Source organism: Schistocerca piceifrons, chromosome 4 (assembly GCF_021461385.2).
Source record: "Schistocerca piceifrons isolate TAMUIC-IGC-003096 chromosome 4, iqSchPice1.1, whole genome shotgun sequence".
In the NCBI taxonomy this organism is placed as follows: Eukaryota; Metazoa; Arthropoda; class Insecta; order Orthoptera; family Acrididae; genus Schistocerca; species Schistocerca piceifrons.
Genome location: NC_060141.1, coordinates 642,021,710 through 642,035,712, shown reverse-complemented (window position 1 = coordinate 642,035,712; position 14,003 = coordinate 642,021,710). Strand labels below are relative to the sequence as shown.

At 45.5% G+C, this 14,003-nt stretch overlaps 1 protein-coding gene across 3 annotated transcripts in view; it reads left to right on the top strand.

Moving 5' to 3' along the window:
• The window catches only part of LOC124794863 (tyrosine-protein kinase transmembrane receptor Ror-like), a 659,017-nt gene that overhangs the window by 517,100 nt on the left and 127,914 nt on the right, over positions 1-14,003 (top strand). For all 3 annotated transcript variants that reach the window (XM_047258536.1, XM_047258535.1, XM_047258538.1), the window contains exon 4: positions 6,861-7,049. In XM_047258536.1, the coding sequence (XP_047114492.1) occupies positions 6,861-7,049 (189 nt within the window). The remainder of the gene's footprint in view (positions 1-6,860; positions 7,050-14,003) is intronic.

Sequence of the window (14,003 nt, the reverse complement as noted above, 5' to 3'; positions counted from 1 at the left end):
TGTACCATTGGTTTCAAACCTTTTTGAGAGCATTACCCCCGAACATCAGATGTCGTCGAACAAGTTTGGCAATTAAGCATTGGATGAAAAATATTAATAACCATATTTATAAAGTGGAAAATCATTTGTAATAATTACGAAATTCTCAGTCAAATAAAATGTGTTTAGTACGTTTTCCACTGAACCAAGAAATAACGATTCAATAGGATGTCTTGTTCTGATCATTTCCCACAGTCCTATTTTATATTTCGTTTGGTGCGCGCCGTTGCACTTCTGAAGTCGTACTCGAAGTTCATTCAGTTTTTCACTCGTTTTCATTGCTACCGTAGTCGAAAGTCTACTTTCACATCTGTAAGTTGTTTCAAATAGAATCTGTGTTCTTAAGAGTTCTTCCGGTAATAATGATAGCTTCTAATTACACATATTTCGCTGAATTACAGCTGACTCTTTTTGTGAAAATCTTTTTATAAAGTGTTAACTTCTCGTAGTTCAAGAAACAGTACTTCTGCTCGAATCTCATTATTCGAAAATATTCCTCCGTTCACAGAAGCTGGTCTTAGAATCTATATACTAATGTGTAAATTTTCCAGAATAGAAAAAGTGCTACTATTAGAACTTTTTACCGATGGTGAGTGATAAATACTACCACTGGAGGAAGAGCGAGAAAACATGCAAGTGTAAAAGTCGTCTAGAGTGCTCAGAGTGCGCTTGGTAAACTAAATAAGTTTTCAGAGTGAAGTTTTCAATTCGTATGAAAATGAACATTTACAGACAGTGTGACCAGTTTTCACGCTTGAGATTGGGACATAGTCTTTTAGCACATCCAAAATTTGAGGTGGTTCATTGATCAATGGAGAGATGAATGTTTCAAAATACTGGGAGAGGCGGGAATGTCAATAATGGATTAGGGGACAGACTAGAAAGGAAGACATGCTGAAAAAGTGGTGACAGGATTTAACCAAGAAGATGGATGGTAAATGTGTAAGGGAAGTTCTTTTTGGATTCCAAGAAATAAGAGACGACTGAAGACACAAACTTGTGGAAGGTAGACAGACGACATTAGAAGATATCCTGCAGCAACAGGGATCGTGTAACCGGAGATCGTAGTGCATGGAAATATCTGGACGATGCTCTAATTCATCAGTGGTTCTCAAATGTCTTGGTTCTGACCACATAGTTCAAATGCCTTCAGCAAATAAAACTGCAGACTACTCTTTCCTGGCTTCAATACATTGTCCTACGATCCGTGTAACGTCGGAACGTCAGTCAGTGGTACTTCCATAATTTATTTTCTCAGGCTTATTTATTTCCCTGTGTATTTCACGAACTACTGCAAGCCTTTCTAATTAATGATAGTTTCGTGGCTTCCTTGTCAGGTGTAACTGTCAAGTGTGGGTAACTGTGATGAGTGCGTTTATGGCCTCGGGTCTGTTTGTTCGGCGATGGTGATTCCACTACCTGAATAGTGGTGGCCAGTTGGTGAAGGGAGAAGACAGATGTCATGTTCAGACTTAAAGAGAAAACCACAGGCTCGTGGCCCCCTGCGGGGAACACTTTGCTAATACAATGTTTTCTATTTCCAAAGTTTTTAGCCAAAGTCTCGATAGTTATTTTGGATGAAAGGTACAGTACATATTAATGGCAATCAATTGCAATTTTTACTTGCACGCCTGAGGGGTAGCCCACGCGCCTTGCTTTCCTGCCTGTCTGGCAGCACTAACCAGCTAGGGTGCACATCCACAGTTTGACCTTATCTGCCGGCAACAGCAAATGTTCTTGATACCTAGGAAGATGAGTCAGAAAAGACAGAAAAGAAAATATCGTAGTGTAAGAAAGACTAACGAAGAGATTGACCGTTCCCAAACGTATCGGGAAACAACGGAAACAAACACCACTCTGCACTTTTCCACGCTTGCACAACCACTATCTGATGAATTGGAAATTAGAATCGTAGTGATGAATAAAATGTTTATTACTTTTAGGGCGCATTTCTATTTTACATCATGTAAACTATGACGCTGTCAAAGTTGTGAATGTTGTTTCGAATTGTAGCTATCAAACTAGTAGCATGACTTTCGAAGTTCTTTGATTTTATGCTGTGGAGATGTAATAAGTGCTGACGAAGATCGTTATTATATTAATACATATTACGTACCTTATTTTTATTGTAATTACAATCTTAGGCATCTGTGGCATGTCAAAACTTCGAGTAATTGTAGATTGTGCTGGACGAGAGAGAGTTGGGAGGAAGAGACAGAAATTGTGCACATTGTGCACGGTAAAAGTAACCAACATACTGAAGAGCATAAAAAAGGTGCCTCCCTCTTAGTCACCACAGATGGAACAGATTTTGAAAATCACCCTACATCACAAACAAACTGCTACTCTCGCCAGAACAGCTGCCAATAGATGTATTGGGCGATCAAAAAGTTTCCGTTAGGAGGCTATACAATCCAGAATCGGTATGCCAATCAGGCAAAATTATCGTGAACATTGAGGCAATCACCTCATCAATGCACGAGGTTGCCGCGTGAAGAAGTCTATAGCTGTCTGCTGCACATGCTCATGCAACAGAAATAGTCGTCTTTTTAAAGGTACGGAAGGCATTATAATTTCGTGGGGAGACATCAGAACCACAGGGCGGGTGCTCGAATTACTCCTATTTGAATTGGCGTCAATTCTCCGTTACAACATTTGCAATATAAGGACGTGCATTATCATGGAGCAACACGGAACTTGGAACGGTGGTTTCCGAAAAACATGCTGCCCCACATACATTCTTCATTCTCCGATGGATGTCTGCCAGTGTTTGCTGGCCGCTGTGGCCGAGCAGTTCTAGGGGCTTCAGTCTGGAACCAAGCTGCTGCTACGCTCGCAGGTTCGAATCGTGCCTCGGGCATGGATGTGGGTGATGTCCTTGGGTTGGTTAGGTTTAAGTAGTTCTACGTTCTAGGGGACTGATGACCTCAGATGTTAAGTCCCATAGTGCTTAGAGTCATTTGAACCATTTCTTCTGCAAGTGTTTATTCTATGGCAACCAAGATGTAGTAACAGCATGTTGGTCCTATTTGGATACATTTGGTAATAACATCGCTAGAGCTCACGTTTTTGTATTTACTGCACGCACGTTGGAAAGACACAAATGCTACACTAATCCATTGCCTATATGTCGTTGTTTATATACTCGCATCGGTATTGTGCTACATTGCTTGGACGTTATAGCACATTTTCAAACGGTAACTTTTGGGTTTCCCCATATATAACAGGCTAATGAAGAGGGAGGATATGAGCAGCCAGTTGGTAAAAGTCGACAGCCAGTTGGTGATGTTAGTGGACAGATATAGCTGGCTCTTAAAGTAATGGGGTAGATTTAGTCCATTGATGGCCGGCCAGGGTGGCCGAGCGGTTCTAGGCCCTACAGTCTGGAACCGCGCGACCGCTACGGTCGCAGGTTCGAATCCTGCCTCGGGCATGGATGTGTGTGATGTCCTTAGGTTAGTTAGGTTTAAGTGGTTCGAAGTTCTAGGGGACTGATGACCTTAGAAGTTAAGTCCCATAGTGCTCAGAGCCATTTTCATCAATGGACTAAAATGGCTCTGAGCACTATGGGACTTAACTTCTAAGGTCATCAGTCCCCTAGAACTTCGAACCACTTAAACCTAACTAGTGTCCGCCCCGGTAGCTGAGTGGTCAACGTGACGGACTGCCGTCCTACGGACCCGGGTTCGATTTCCGACTTGGTGGGAGATTTTTCTCCGCTCAGGGACTGGATGTTGTGCTGTCTTCATCATCATTTCATCCCTATCCAGCGCGCAGGTCGCCCTATGTGGCATCGAACGTAATAAGACCTGCACCAAGGCGGCCGGACCTGCCCCGCAAGAGGCCTCCCGGCCAATGACGCCAAACGCTCATTTCCATTTTGTAGACAAGTTGTACAATACATGTTGATTAACAAATGTAGCAACTTTACTCACGTCCCCGTAGTGGACATGTCCAGAAACTATAGCTCCTCTCTGTCACTCTCGCATGTCTCGAGTGTGAAGGCAGAAAAAAGTTAGACTGGGTATGACGTCCCGTCGACATTGAAATCATTAGAGACGGAGCACAAGCTCGGTTGTGTCGTGGACAAGGAAGGAAATCGGCCGTGTCCTTTCGAAGGAGCCATGCCGAAATTTGTCTGGAGCGATTTAGAGAAATCACGGAACCTAAATCTGGATTGCCGGACGTGGATCTGAACCGTCGTCCTCCCGAATGCGAGTCCTGTGTGCCGATCACTGCGCCACCTCGCTCGGCTCATGTCTCGAAGTCGACTCACATTTCTGCTTTGATTCCACATATCCGACTGGCGAATATACACCACTGCACTGCTACGACTTGCGTCAGCGTTCGGGTGGGTGGGTGGGGGCGGGGGGTATTGGCATTAAATGAGCGACTGGTCGCAGTTCAACACGATGTACACCGCTCCAAAGCAATCAGACTACTCTTTCATAGAGCAGGTAATATTCTGTGTGCTCTTTCAAAGGGTGGGTAATATTTTGTCCGGCGAGCTTGTTTGTACCTGTCCGAAACCGTTAATTGGTATAAAATATCTGCGACGCACAGGCGAAATTACTGCCGAAACTTCAAAAAAAAAAAAAAAAAAAAATACTGGTTGTTCTACAAGGCAAAAAGTTGTCAGCGTTTCTGAGAGTAGAATTTTACGTCTTATCAAAGAGACTGAAATGCAGTAATGGATAATTTTCGTTCATTATATTTCTTTAAACATTGATGACGGTGGAAGTAGTTGGTGTTAGGCACTAGTGACATTAATTATGGCAGTGGTTAGGCGACGATTGCCGTAAGACATATCTTTGAGACTCCAGTAAAGATAGGAAAGGACAAGAAACTTTTGAAATGGAAAACGATGTAGAACTCTTCGCTGCGAAGGCGGTTAGAGTATTGTGAACTGCGTTGGCGGGAGGCAGTTGTGGACTTGTAAGAGCCCGACTTTCGGCTTCGCGAATACATTGGGGAGTGGTAAACATAGTCCAGGTAGCATTAATGTTTTACTGGCATAGGTTAAGTAGCGTAGGCAAGTGGAGGGATGAGGTATTTGTTGACACTTCCGATTTGGATAGGAATGACGACGCAACGTTTGATCCGCACATTTAAGAGATGTGTAAAGCATTTCTGAAGATAATTGAACAGTTTTAGGAAATTCGACCAAACAGCCGAAGGTTAGAAGTGCAGGTCTTACGAAACTTTCAGTGAAATTTGAGAAGAAAAAAAAAATGGTAAGAGCTGATAGAAAAGGCAGCTGGAAGGCGTTAATTGAACAGAAAGTCGGTGTTATATATACAGGGTATCCCATTTATCTTAACCACCCTAAGTAACTGTTTGTCCAGATGCAAATTACAAAAATGTTTCAAGCAAATGTTCTTTAGTCATCAAGAGGATATCAATCAGCATGATTACCTTACAAAGATATGAACAGCGGTATGACTTTTTTAAATGGTACACTGAATTTTTTATTCGGTTATTCATTTCCTCTCTCTTCATCAATGAAGAGAGAGGGTAGATGTGGCAATGCTGGAGTGAAAGGCAGTGGTTGTGAGGCAGAGGGCAGATGCAGCCAATTAACGAAGTGAGTGGGTGGTTGTCAACTAAAGGGGGACATTAGAGAGTAAATGTAGCCAGTTGGTGAGGCGAGTAGGCAGATGTAACAAGCTGCTGAAGTAATGGGTCATAATTATACATTTAGTTGTTGAACTGAGAGGGTATATGTAGCCAGATGGTGGAGTGAAAGGCCGTATTGTGGTGGTGCTGCAGGCGCTGTCAGTTGGCGAAGTTAGAAGGTAGATTGTTGTGTACATAGTTCCGTGTAGTCAGTGCGTACACAATTTTCCCACTAGAGCGCGCCCCCCTAAGCACAACAGTGCAGGCGCAGGGCTCGTCCGTCTCCGCACTACGAGATGGCGCTGCCTTAGAGACGGACCACATTCTGCTTCCGCCGATCTGCGTATTAATATGAAACGCAGCCAATGAGATTGCTGCTAACGTAGAACCTTTTCTCCTCACGGATCACACTCACGCAGTGATACCTGAATGCGTGAGGTATTATAACGAGTGTACAGACCTCCGATTAGTCAGTCTGCATTTGTCTGCACCAGTCTTTACCAGTCTGCATTAGTCTGTACCAGCCTGCATTAGTCTGTACCAGTCTACAGTCAAGTTTCAGTCTGCACCTAAGAAGATTACCATATTCCTGTACATAGCCATGAAGATAAATGAATAGACACTTTGTCAAGTATCAGAGATATGTGAGAATAAGATTAACGAACCAAGACCAAAGGAACTTCAGATTGTAAACAGCATCCAGAATCAAGTTACGTAATGCCTATGCTTTTTATTATTTTAATAAATGTGTGTTTAAAGTTGGTCACCGTCAATCTGCTACTCTAAGCGTGCAAGTGGCATTTCTATCGTCTGACCTAACGGCAGAAGATAAGCACGCCACCATAAGACCACGAGACATCTTGCTGACACTCTCCTACTTCGTTAGAGCGACAAGTCAAAAAATCTGATGGTGTGTGTACCGAAGGTCTTACAGTACGCAAACCACATAGATGTAGCTCGTTAGTGAAGTGGGTGGGCAGATACAGCTGCCTGGTGAAGTAATGGGGGACATGTAGCCAGTTGTTGAGACAGGGAAGATGTAGCCAGATGGTGATGATAGAGAGTATGTATAGCAGTTGGTGAGGTGAGTAGACAGATCGAGCCAGCTGATGAAGTAATGGGGCATAATTAGTTAGTTGCTGAATGGAGATTGGAGATGTAGCCAGATGGTGGAGTGAAAGGCAGTGGTTGTGGTGGTGCTGCAGGTGCCGGACAAGATGACGAGCGAGGTGAGCGAGGCGCCGTGGGACGGCGGGGTGCTGGCGGCGTCTCTGTCGCTGGGGCTGGTGGTGCTAGTGCTGGGAGCCGCCGTCGCCTGCCTGTGGAGGCGCCACCAGCTGGCCAGGTGCCTCGCGGCACACGGCAAGCACCGCGCGGCCGCCACCTGCTCCACGGTGAGTACTGGTAGACGCCGATTGTGCCACGTGTTCAGAATTTTTTCAGTACTTCCACTAAAATATATCTACTTTGTAAGTAGGCTGTTTAGGTTTTTTTATTGGTAACGCCACGTAGCGCTCTGTATGAAAATCACTGGCTGTGCTGTGTGCAGTCTGTGGCTGGTTTGTATTGTTGTTGGCTATTTTAGTGTTGGGCAGCTGGATGTTAACAGCGCGTAGCGTTGCGCAGTTGGAGGTGAGCCGCCAGCAGTGGTAGATGTGAGGAGAGAGATGGCGGAATTTTGAGAGCGGACGATCTGGACGTGTGTCCATCAGAAAGAGTAAATTTGTAATATTGGATAGCATGGACTGATATATATATATATATATATATATATATATATATATATATATATATATATATATATTATGACTTTTGAACGCTATTAAAGTAAATACATTGTTTGTTCTCTATCAAAATCTTTCATTTGCTAACTATGCCTATCAGTAGTTAGTGCCTTCAGTAGTTAGAATCTTTTATTTAGCTGGCAGTATTGGCGCTCGCTGTATTGCAGTAGTTCGAGTAACGAAGATTTTTGTGAGGTAAGTGATTTTTGAAACGTAGAGGTTAATGTTAGTCACGACCATTCTTTTGTAGGGATTACTGAAAGTCAGATTGCGTTGCGCTAAAATCCAATTCCCCCCCCCCCCCCCCCCCCCGATAAATTCTAAAGTATTCTGCGTGACAGTTGCTGCAGACTGACGGTATAACCTTTCGGCTCATCAGGCCGCGTCATAATCCTCTTCAAAATTTTCGAAGTTTCACTCAGCTGGTGCCTCGTTCAGGATTCCATTGGTTTCCCTGGATGGCTGAAAATTCCCGAAAGGCAATGTTGCGTTCACTAATTAAGTGCTATATACCCTGCGCTCTCAGGAGAAGTGCATTTAGTGGATGTAAAACTTTAGAATACTACTGAAGGGTCATCGTCATTGGGTAAATACTGAAAAAAGGTACTGAAAGAGAATGTGAGTTCATAATTTTTGTAATACCGCCTCGGTTGCTGCGTAGTTGTTTATGTTCCTCGCTCACCGTCGCTGGGTACTTACTTCCAACCGCGCGACTGCTACTGTCGCAGGTTCAAATCCTGCCTCGGGCATGGCTGTGTGTGCTGCCCTTAGGTTGGTTAGGTTTAAGTAGTTCTACGTACTAGGGGACTGATGACCTCAGATGTTAAGTCGCATAGTGCTCAGAGCCATTTGAACCATTTGAATTTACTTCCATCCTAGCAGGCATTCACGAAGACGTTAGTCTCTTGCCGTAATCTCTATTGAAATTTTACTCTCTCTTCGATATTTCTACTGCTTCACCAATTTTACCTCCATTTACATTACTTTCTGTGGCGAGCACTCATATCTGGATCGTTAAAATCCACGATCTGGTCACATTCTTCTTGGTGCCCTGTAATTAATCTACACCTATATCTACACCCATACTCCGCAAGCCACCTGACGGTGTGTGGCGGAGGGTACCCAGAGTACCTCTATCGGTTCTCCCTTCTATTCCAGTCTCGTTCGTGGAAAGAAGGATTGTCGGTATGCTTCTGTGTGGGCTCTAATCTCTCTGATTTTATCCTCATGGTCTCTTCGCGAGATATACGTAGGAGGGAGCAATATACTGCTTGACTCTTCGGTGAAGGTATGTTCTCGAAACTTTAACAAAAGCCCGTACCGAGCTACTGAGCGTCTCTCCTGCAGAGTCTTCCACTGGAGTTTATCTATCATCTCCGTAACGCTTCCGCGATTACTAAATGATCCTGTAACGAAGCATGATGCTCTCCGTTGGATCTTCTCTATCAACCCTATCTGGTACGGATCCCACACTGTTGAGCAGTATTCAAGCAGTGGGCGAACAAGCGTACTGTAACCTACTTCCTTTGTTTTCGGATTGCATTTCCTTAGGATTCTTCCAATGAATCTCAGTCTGGCATCTGCTTTACCGACGATCAACTTTATACGATCATTCCATTTTAAATCACTCCTAATGCGTACTCCCAGATAATTTATGGAATTAACTGCTTCCAGTTGCTGACCTGCTATTTTGTAGCTAAATGATAAGGGAACTATCTTTCTATGTATTCGCAGCACATTTTGCTTTCCGATCATGCTATTTAACGCGTTCGTTTACTGCTCGTCGAATTTTGGCGACATGTACTTTGCCACAACGACTCGTCACTTCAGAGACTCCCGCATTGTGCAGGCGGTCGGGCAAGTTGGTTGTTTTGTATCCCGCCTGGAAGGCAGCGCGTGGGTAGGAGCAGGAGCAGGAAAAATACGTCGGTACTGCACGCAAGTAAAAGTGGTTTACTGAAGCCTGAATATACACTCCTGGAAACTGAAATAAGAACACCGTGAATTCATTGTCCCAGGAAGGGGATACTTTATTGACACATTCCTGGGGTCAGATACATCACATGATCACACTGACAGAACCACAGGCACATAGACACAGGCAACAGGGCATGCACAATGTCGGCACTAGTACAGTGTATATCCACCTTTCGCAGCAATGCAGGCTGCTATTCTCCCATGGAGACGATCGTAGAGATGCTGGATGTAGTCCTGTGGAACGGCTTGCCATGCCATTTCCACCTGGCGCCTCAGTTGGACCAGCGTTCGTGCTGGACGTGCAGACCGCGTGAGACGACGCTTCATCCAGTCCCAGACATGCTCAATGGGGGACAGATCCGGAGATCTTGCTGGCCAGGGTAGTTGACTTACACCTTCTAGAGCACGTTGGGTGGCACGGGATACATGCGGACGTGCATTGTCCTGTTGGAACAGCAAGTTCCCTTGCCGGTCTAGGAATGGTAGAACGATGGGTTCGATGACGGTTTGGATGTACCGTGCACTATTCAGTGTCCCCTCGACGATCACCAGTGGTGTACGGCCAGTGTAGGAGATCGCTCCCCACACCATGATGCCGGGTGTTGGCCCTGTGTGCCTCGGTCGTATGCAGTCCTGATTGTGGCGCTCACCTGCACGGCGCCAAACACGCATACGACCATCATTGGCACCAAGGCAGAAGCGACTCTCATCGCTGAAGACGACACGTCTCCATTCGTCCCTCCATTCACGCCTGTCGCGACACCAATGGAGGCGGGCTGCACGATGTTGAGGCGTGAGCGGAAGACGGCCTAACGGTGTGCGGGACCATAGCCCAGCTTCATGGAGACGGTTGTGAATGGTAATCGCCGATACCCCAGGAGCAACAGTGTCCCTAATTTGCTGGGAAGTGGCGGTGCGGTCCCCTACGGCACTGCGTAGGATCCTACGGTCTTGGCGTGCATCCGTGCGTCGCTGCGGTCCGGTCCCAGGTCGACGGGCACGTGTACCTTCCGCCGACCACTGGCGACAACATCGATGTACTGTGGAGACCTCACGCCCCACGTGTTGAGCAATTCGGCGGTACGTCCACCCGGCCTCCCGCATGCCCACTATACGCCCTCGCTCAAAGTCCGTCAACTGCACATACGGTTCACGTCCACGCTGTCGCGGCATGCTACCAGTGTTAAAGACTGCGATGGAGCTCCGTATGCCACGGCAAACTGGCTGACACTGACGGCGGCGGTGCACAAATGCTGCGCAGCTAGCGCCATTCGACGGCCAACACCGCGGTTCCTGGTGTGTCCGCTGTGCCGTGCGTGTGATCATTGCTTGTACAGCCCTCTCACAGTGTCCGGAGCAAGTATGGTGGGTCTGACACACCGGTGTCAATGTGTTCTTTTTTCCATTTCCAGGAGTGTATATCACAGGTTGTAGGGTGGAAGAAGTCTTATCTCGAGATTGAGAACTGCAGTTATTAGATCATTCTTCGGAATATCTATTTTCAGTATTTACCCAATGACGACGATGCATCAATGGCTGTCCGAAGATTTTTACCCAGTAACTCCATTTCTGCGGAAAACCGAGGATAAACTTCCTGTTATAGATCATCGCAGCACTGTCTTTCAACAGCGTTCAATTATACAAGAACACCAGGGAATCCTGAAAGAGGTCCCGTCAGAGGATTCGAAACGTCGACCATTGAAGAAGTTTGATAATGACGCAGCCTAACGACCCAGAAGATTTTGTCATCATTGGCAACGCTAACGTAAACGTTTAGTCTTCTACGTAATAGAGTCATTTAAGTTGCCAGACTGGAAGTATGGCGGCGGCGCCGTCAGTTAGCAGCTGGAACGCGAGGTGGTCGAGCTCGCTGAGCGAAGACACAGCGAGCAAAATCGAAATACGTTGGTGCATTCTATTCAGAATAATTAAAAACTAAACTGCTACTACAGAATGGCGGTAAATTCTTACAGAAAGGCGCAGTTGGGAATTGTGAAGACGCTGAAGCTGCTGGAGCGTATAAAGGCTCAATCTAAATGGGCTGTACGTGGTAACAGACATATTTAATAGGCAGATTTCGTGACATGCTATGGTAGCCATCCGACTTAAATAAATGGAGCCATTGTCAACTAAGTGGATGACCAAGAGGGTGATTCTTCCAGCTGAGACTGAAAGTCACCATGTTTTCTCTCGGACAGAGATAATCCTGTGGCAGCACAGTCCTAACCATCGAAACTGCGGGTTTCATTGTATCACTAATAGGTATTTAGGAGAGGAAATGAATAACCGAATAAAAAATTCAGTGTACCATTTAAAAAAGTCATACCGCTGTTCATATCTTTGTAAGGTAATCATGCTGATTGATATCCTCTTGATGACTAAAGAACATTTGCTTGAAACATTTTTGTAATTTGCATCTGGACAAACAGTTACTTAGGGTGGTTAAGATAAATGGGATACCCTGTATATATAACACCGACTTTCTGTTCAATTAACGCCTTCCAGCTGCCTTTTCTATCAGCTCTTACCATTTTTTTTTTCTTCTCAAATTTCACTGAAAGTTTCGTAAGACCTGCACTTCTAACCTTCGGCTGTTTGGTCGAATTTCCTAAAACTGTTCAATTATCTTCAGAAATGCTTTACACATCTCTTAAATGTGCGGATCAAACGTTGCGTCGTCATTCCTATCCAAATCGGAAGTGTCAACAAATACCTCATCCCTCCACTTGCCTACGCTACTTAACCTATGCCAGTAAAACATTAATGCTACCTGGACTATGTTTACCACTCCCCAATGTATTCGCGAAGCCGAAAGTCGGGCTCTTACAAGTCCACAACTGCCTCCCGCCAACGCAGTTCACAATACTCTAACCGCCTTCGCAGCGAAGAGTTCTACATCGTTTTCCATTTCAAAAGTTTCTTGTCCTTTCCTATCTTTACTGGAGTCTCAAAGATATGTCTTACGGCAATCGTCGCCTAACCACTGCCATAATTAATGTCACTAGTGCCTAACACCAACTACTTCCACCGTCATCAATGTTTAAAGAAATATAATGAACGAAAATTATCCATTACTGCATTTCAGTCTCTTTGATAAGACGTAAAATTCTACTCTCAGAAACGCTGACAACTTTTTGCCTTGTAGAACAACCAGTATTTTTTTTTTTTTTTTTTTTTGAAGTTTCGGCAGTAATTTCGCCTGTGCGTCGCAGATATTTTATACCAATTAACGGTTTCGGACAGGTACAAACAAGCTCGCCGGACAAAATATTACCCACCCTTTGAAAGAGCACACAGAATATTACCTGCTCTATGAAAGAGTAGTCTGATTGCTTTGGAGCGGTGTACATCGTGTTGAACTGCGACCAGTCGCTCATTTAATGCCAATACCCCCCGCCCCCACCCACCCACCCGAACGCTGACGCAAGTCGTAGCAGTGCAGTGGTGTATATTCGCCAGTCGGATATGTGGAATCAAAGCAGAAATGTGAGTCGACTTCGAGACATGAGCCGAGCGAGGTGGCGCAGTGATCGGCACACAGGACTCGCATTCGGGAGGACGACGGTTCAGATCCACGTCCGGCAATCCAGATTTAGGTTCCGTGATTTCTCTAAATCGCTCCAGACAAATTTCGGCATGGCTCCTTCGAAAGGACACGGCCGATTTCCTTCCTTGTCCACGACACAACCGAGCTTGTGCTCCGTCTCTAATGATTTCAATGTCGACGGGACGTCATACCCAGTCTAACTTTTTTCTGCCTTCACACTCGAGACATGCGAGAGTGACAGAGAGGAGCTATAGTTTCTGGACATGTCCACTACGGGGACGTGAGTAAAGTTGCTACATTTGTTAATCAACATGTATTGTACAACTTGTCTACAAAATGGAAATGAGCGTTTGGCGTCATTGGCCGGGAGGCCTCTTGCGGGGCAGGTCCGGCCGCCTTGGTGCAGGTCTTATTACGTTCGATGCCACATAGGGCGACCTGCGCGCTGGATAGGGATGAAATGATGATGAAGACAGCACAACATCCAGTCCCTGAGCGGAGAAAAATCTCCCACCAAGTCGGAAATCGAACCCGGGTCCGTAGGACGGCAGTCCGTCACGTTGACCACTCAGCTACCGGGGCGGACACTTGTTTAAAGGCAAAGGGGTGACCCTCGCAGCCTTGTAACACGGTACAGGAAAAGACGGGAGACAAGGCTGTCAAAGACAATCAGTTTCAGTTTCGAACAGGAATTTCCTCTTCAGGTGAATGTATATCTACCTCAACATTGTAAATGAGCTCCTCGCACTTTCCATCTGGAGCCGCGTGACTCACGAAACGACGTTGTTCGCAGTAGCACGTAAACCTTGTTTGGTTCAAACAACACAGAAATAGGATAGTAGCTGACTGCAGGCTTGTAGTGTAGTCGGATAAGGGGGCGATTTTGCCGATTTTCAAATGATACAAGGCATCGTGAACTGACGGCCAAATGAGGCGCTCAGCCCAAAGTGTGCGAAGAGTGTAACTGAGGCTGTTCTATTATGTTGCGGCAGAATTTTTGATTCCAAGACTTGGGCGCACTTGTTCAGGTTAGCTCAAGA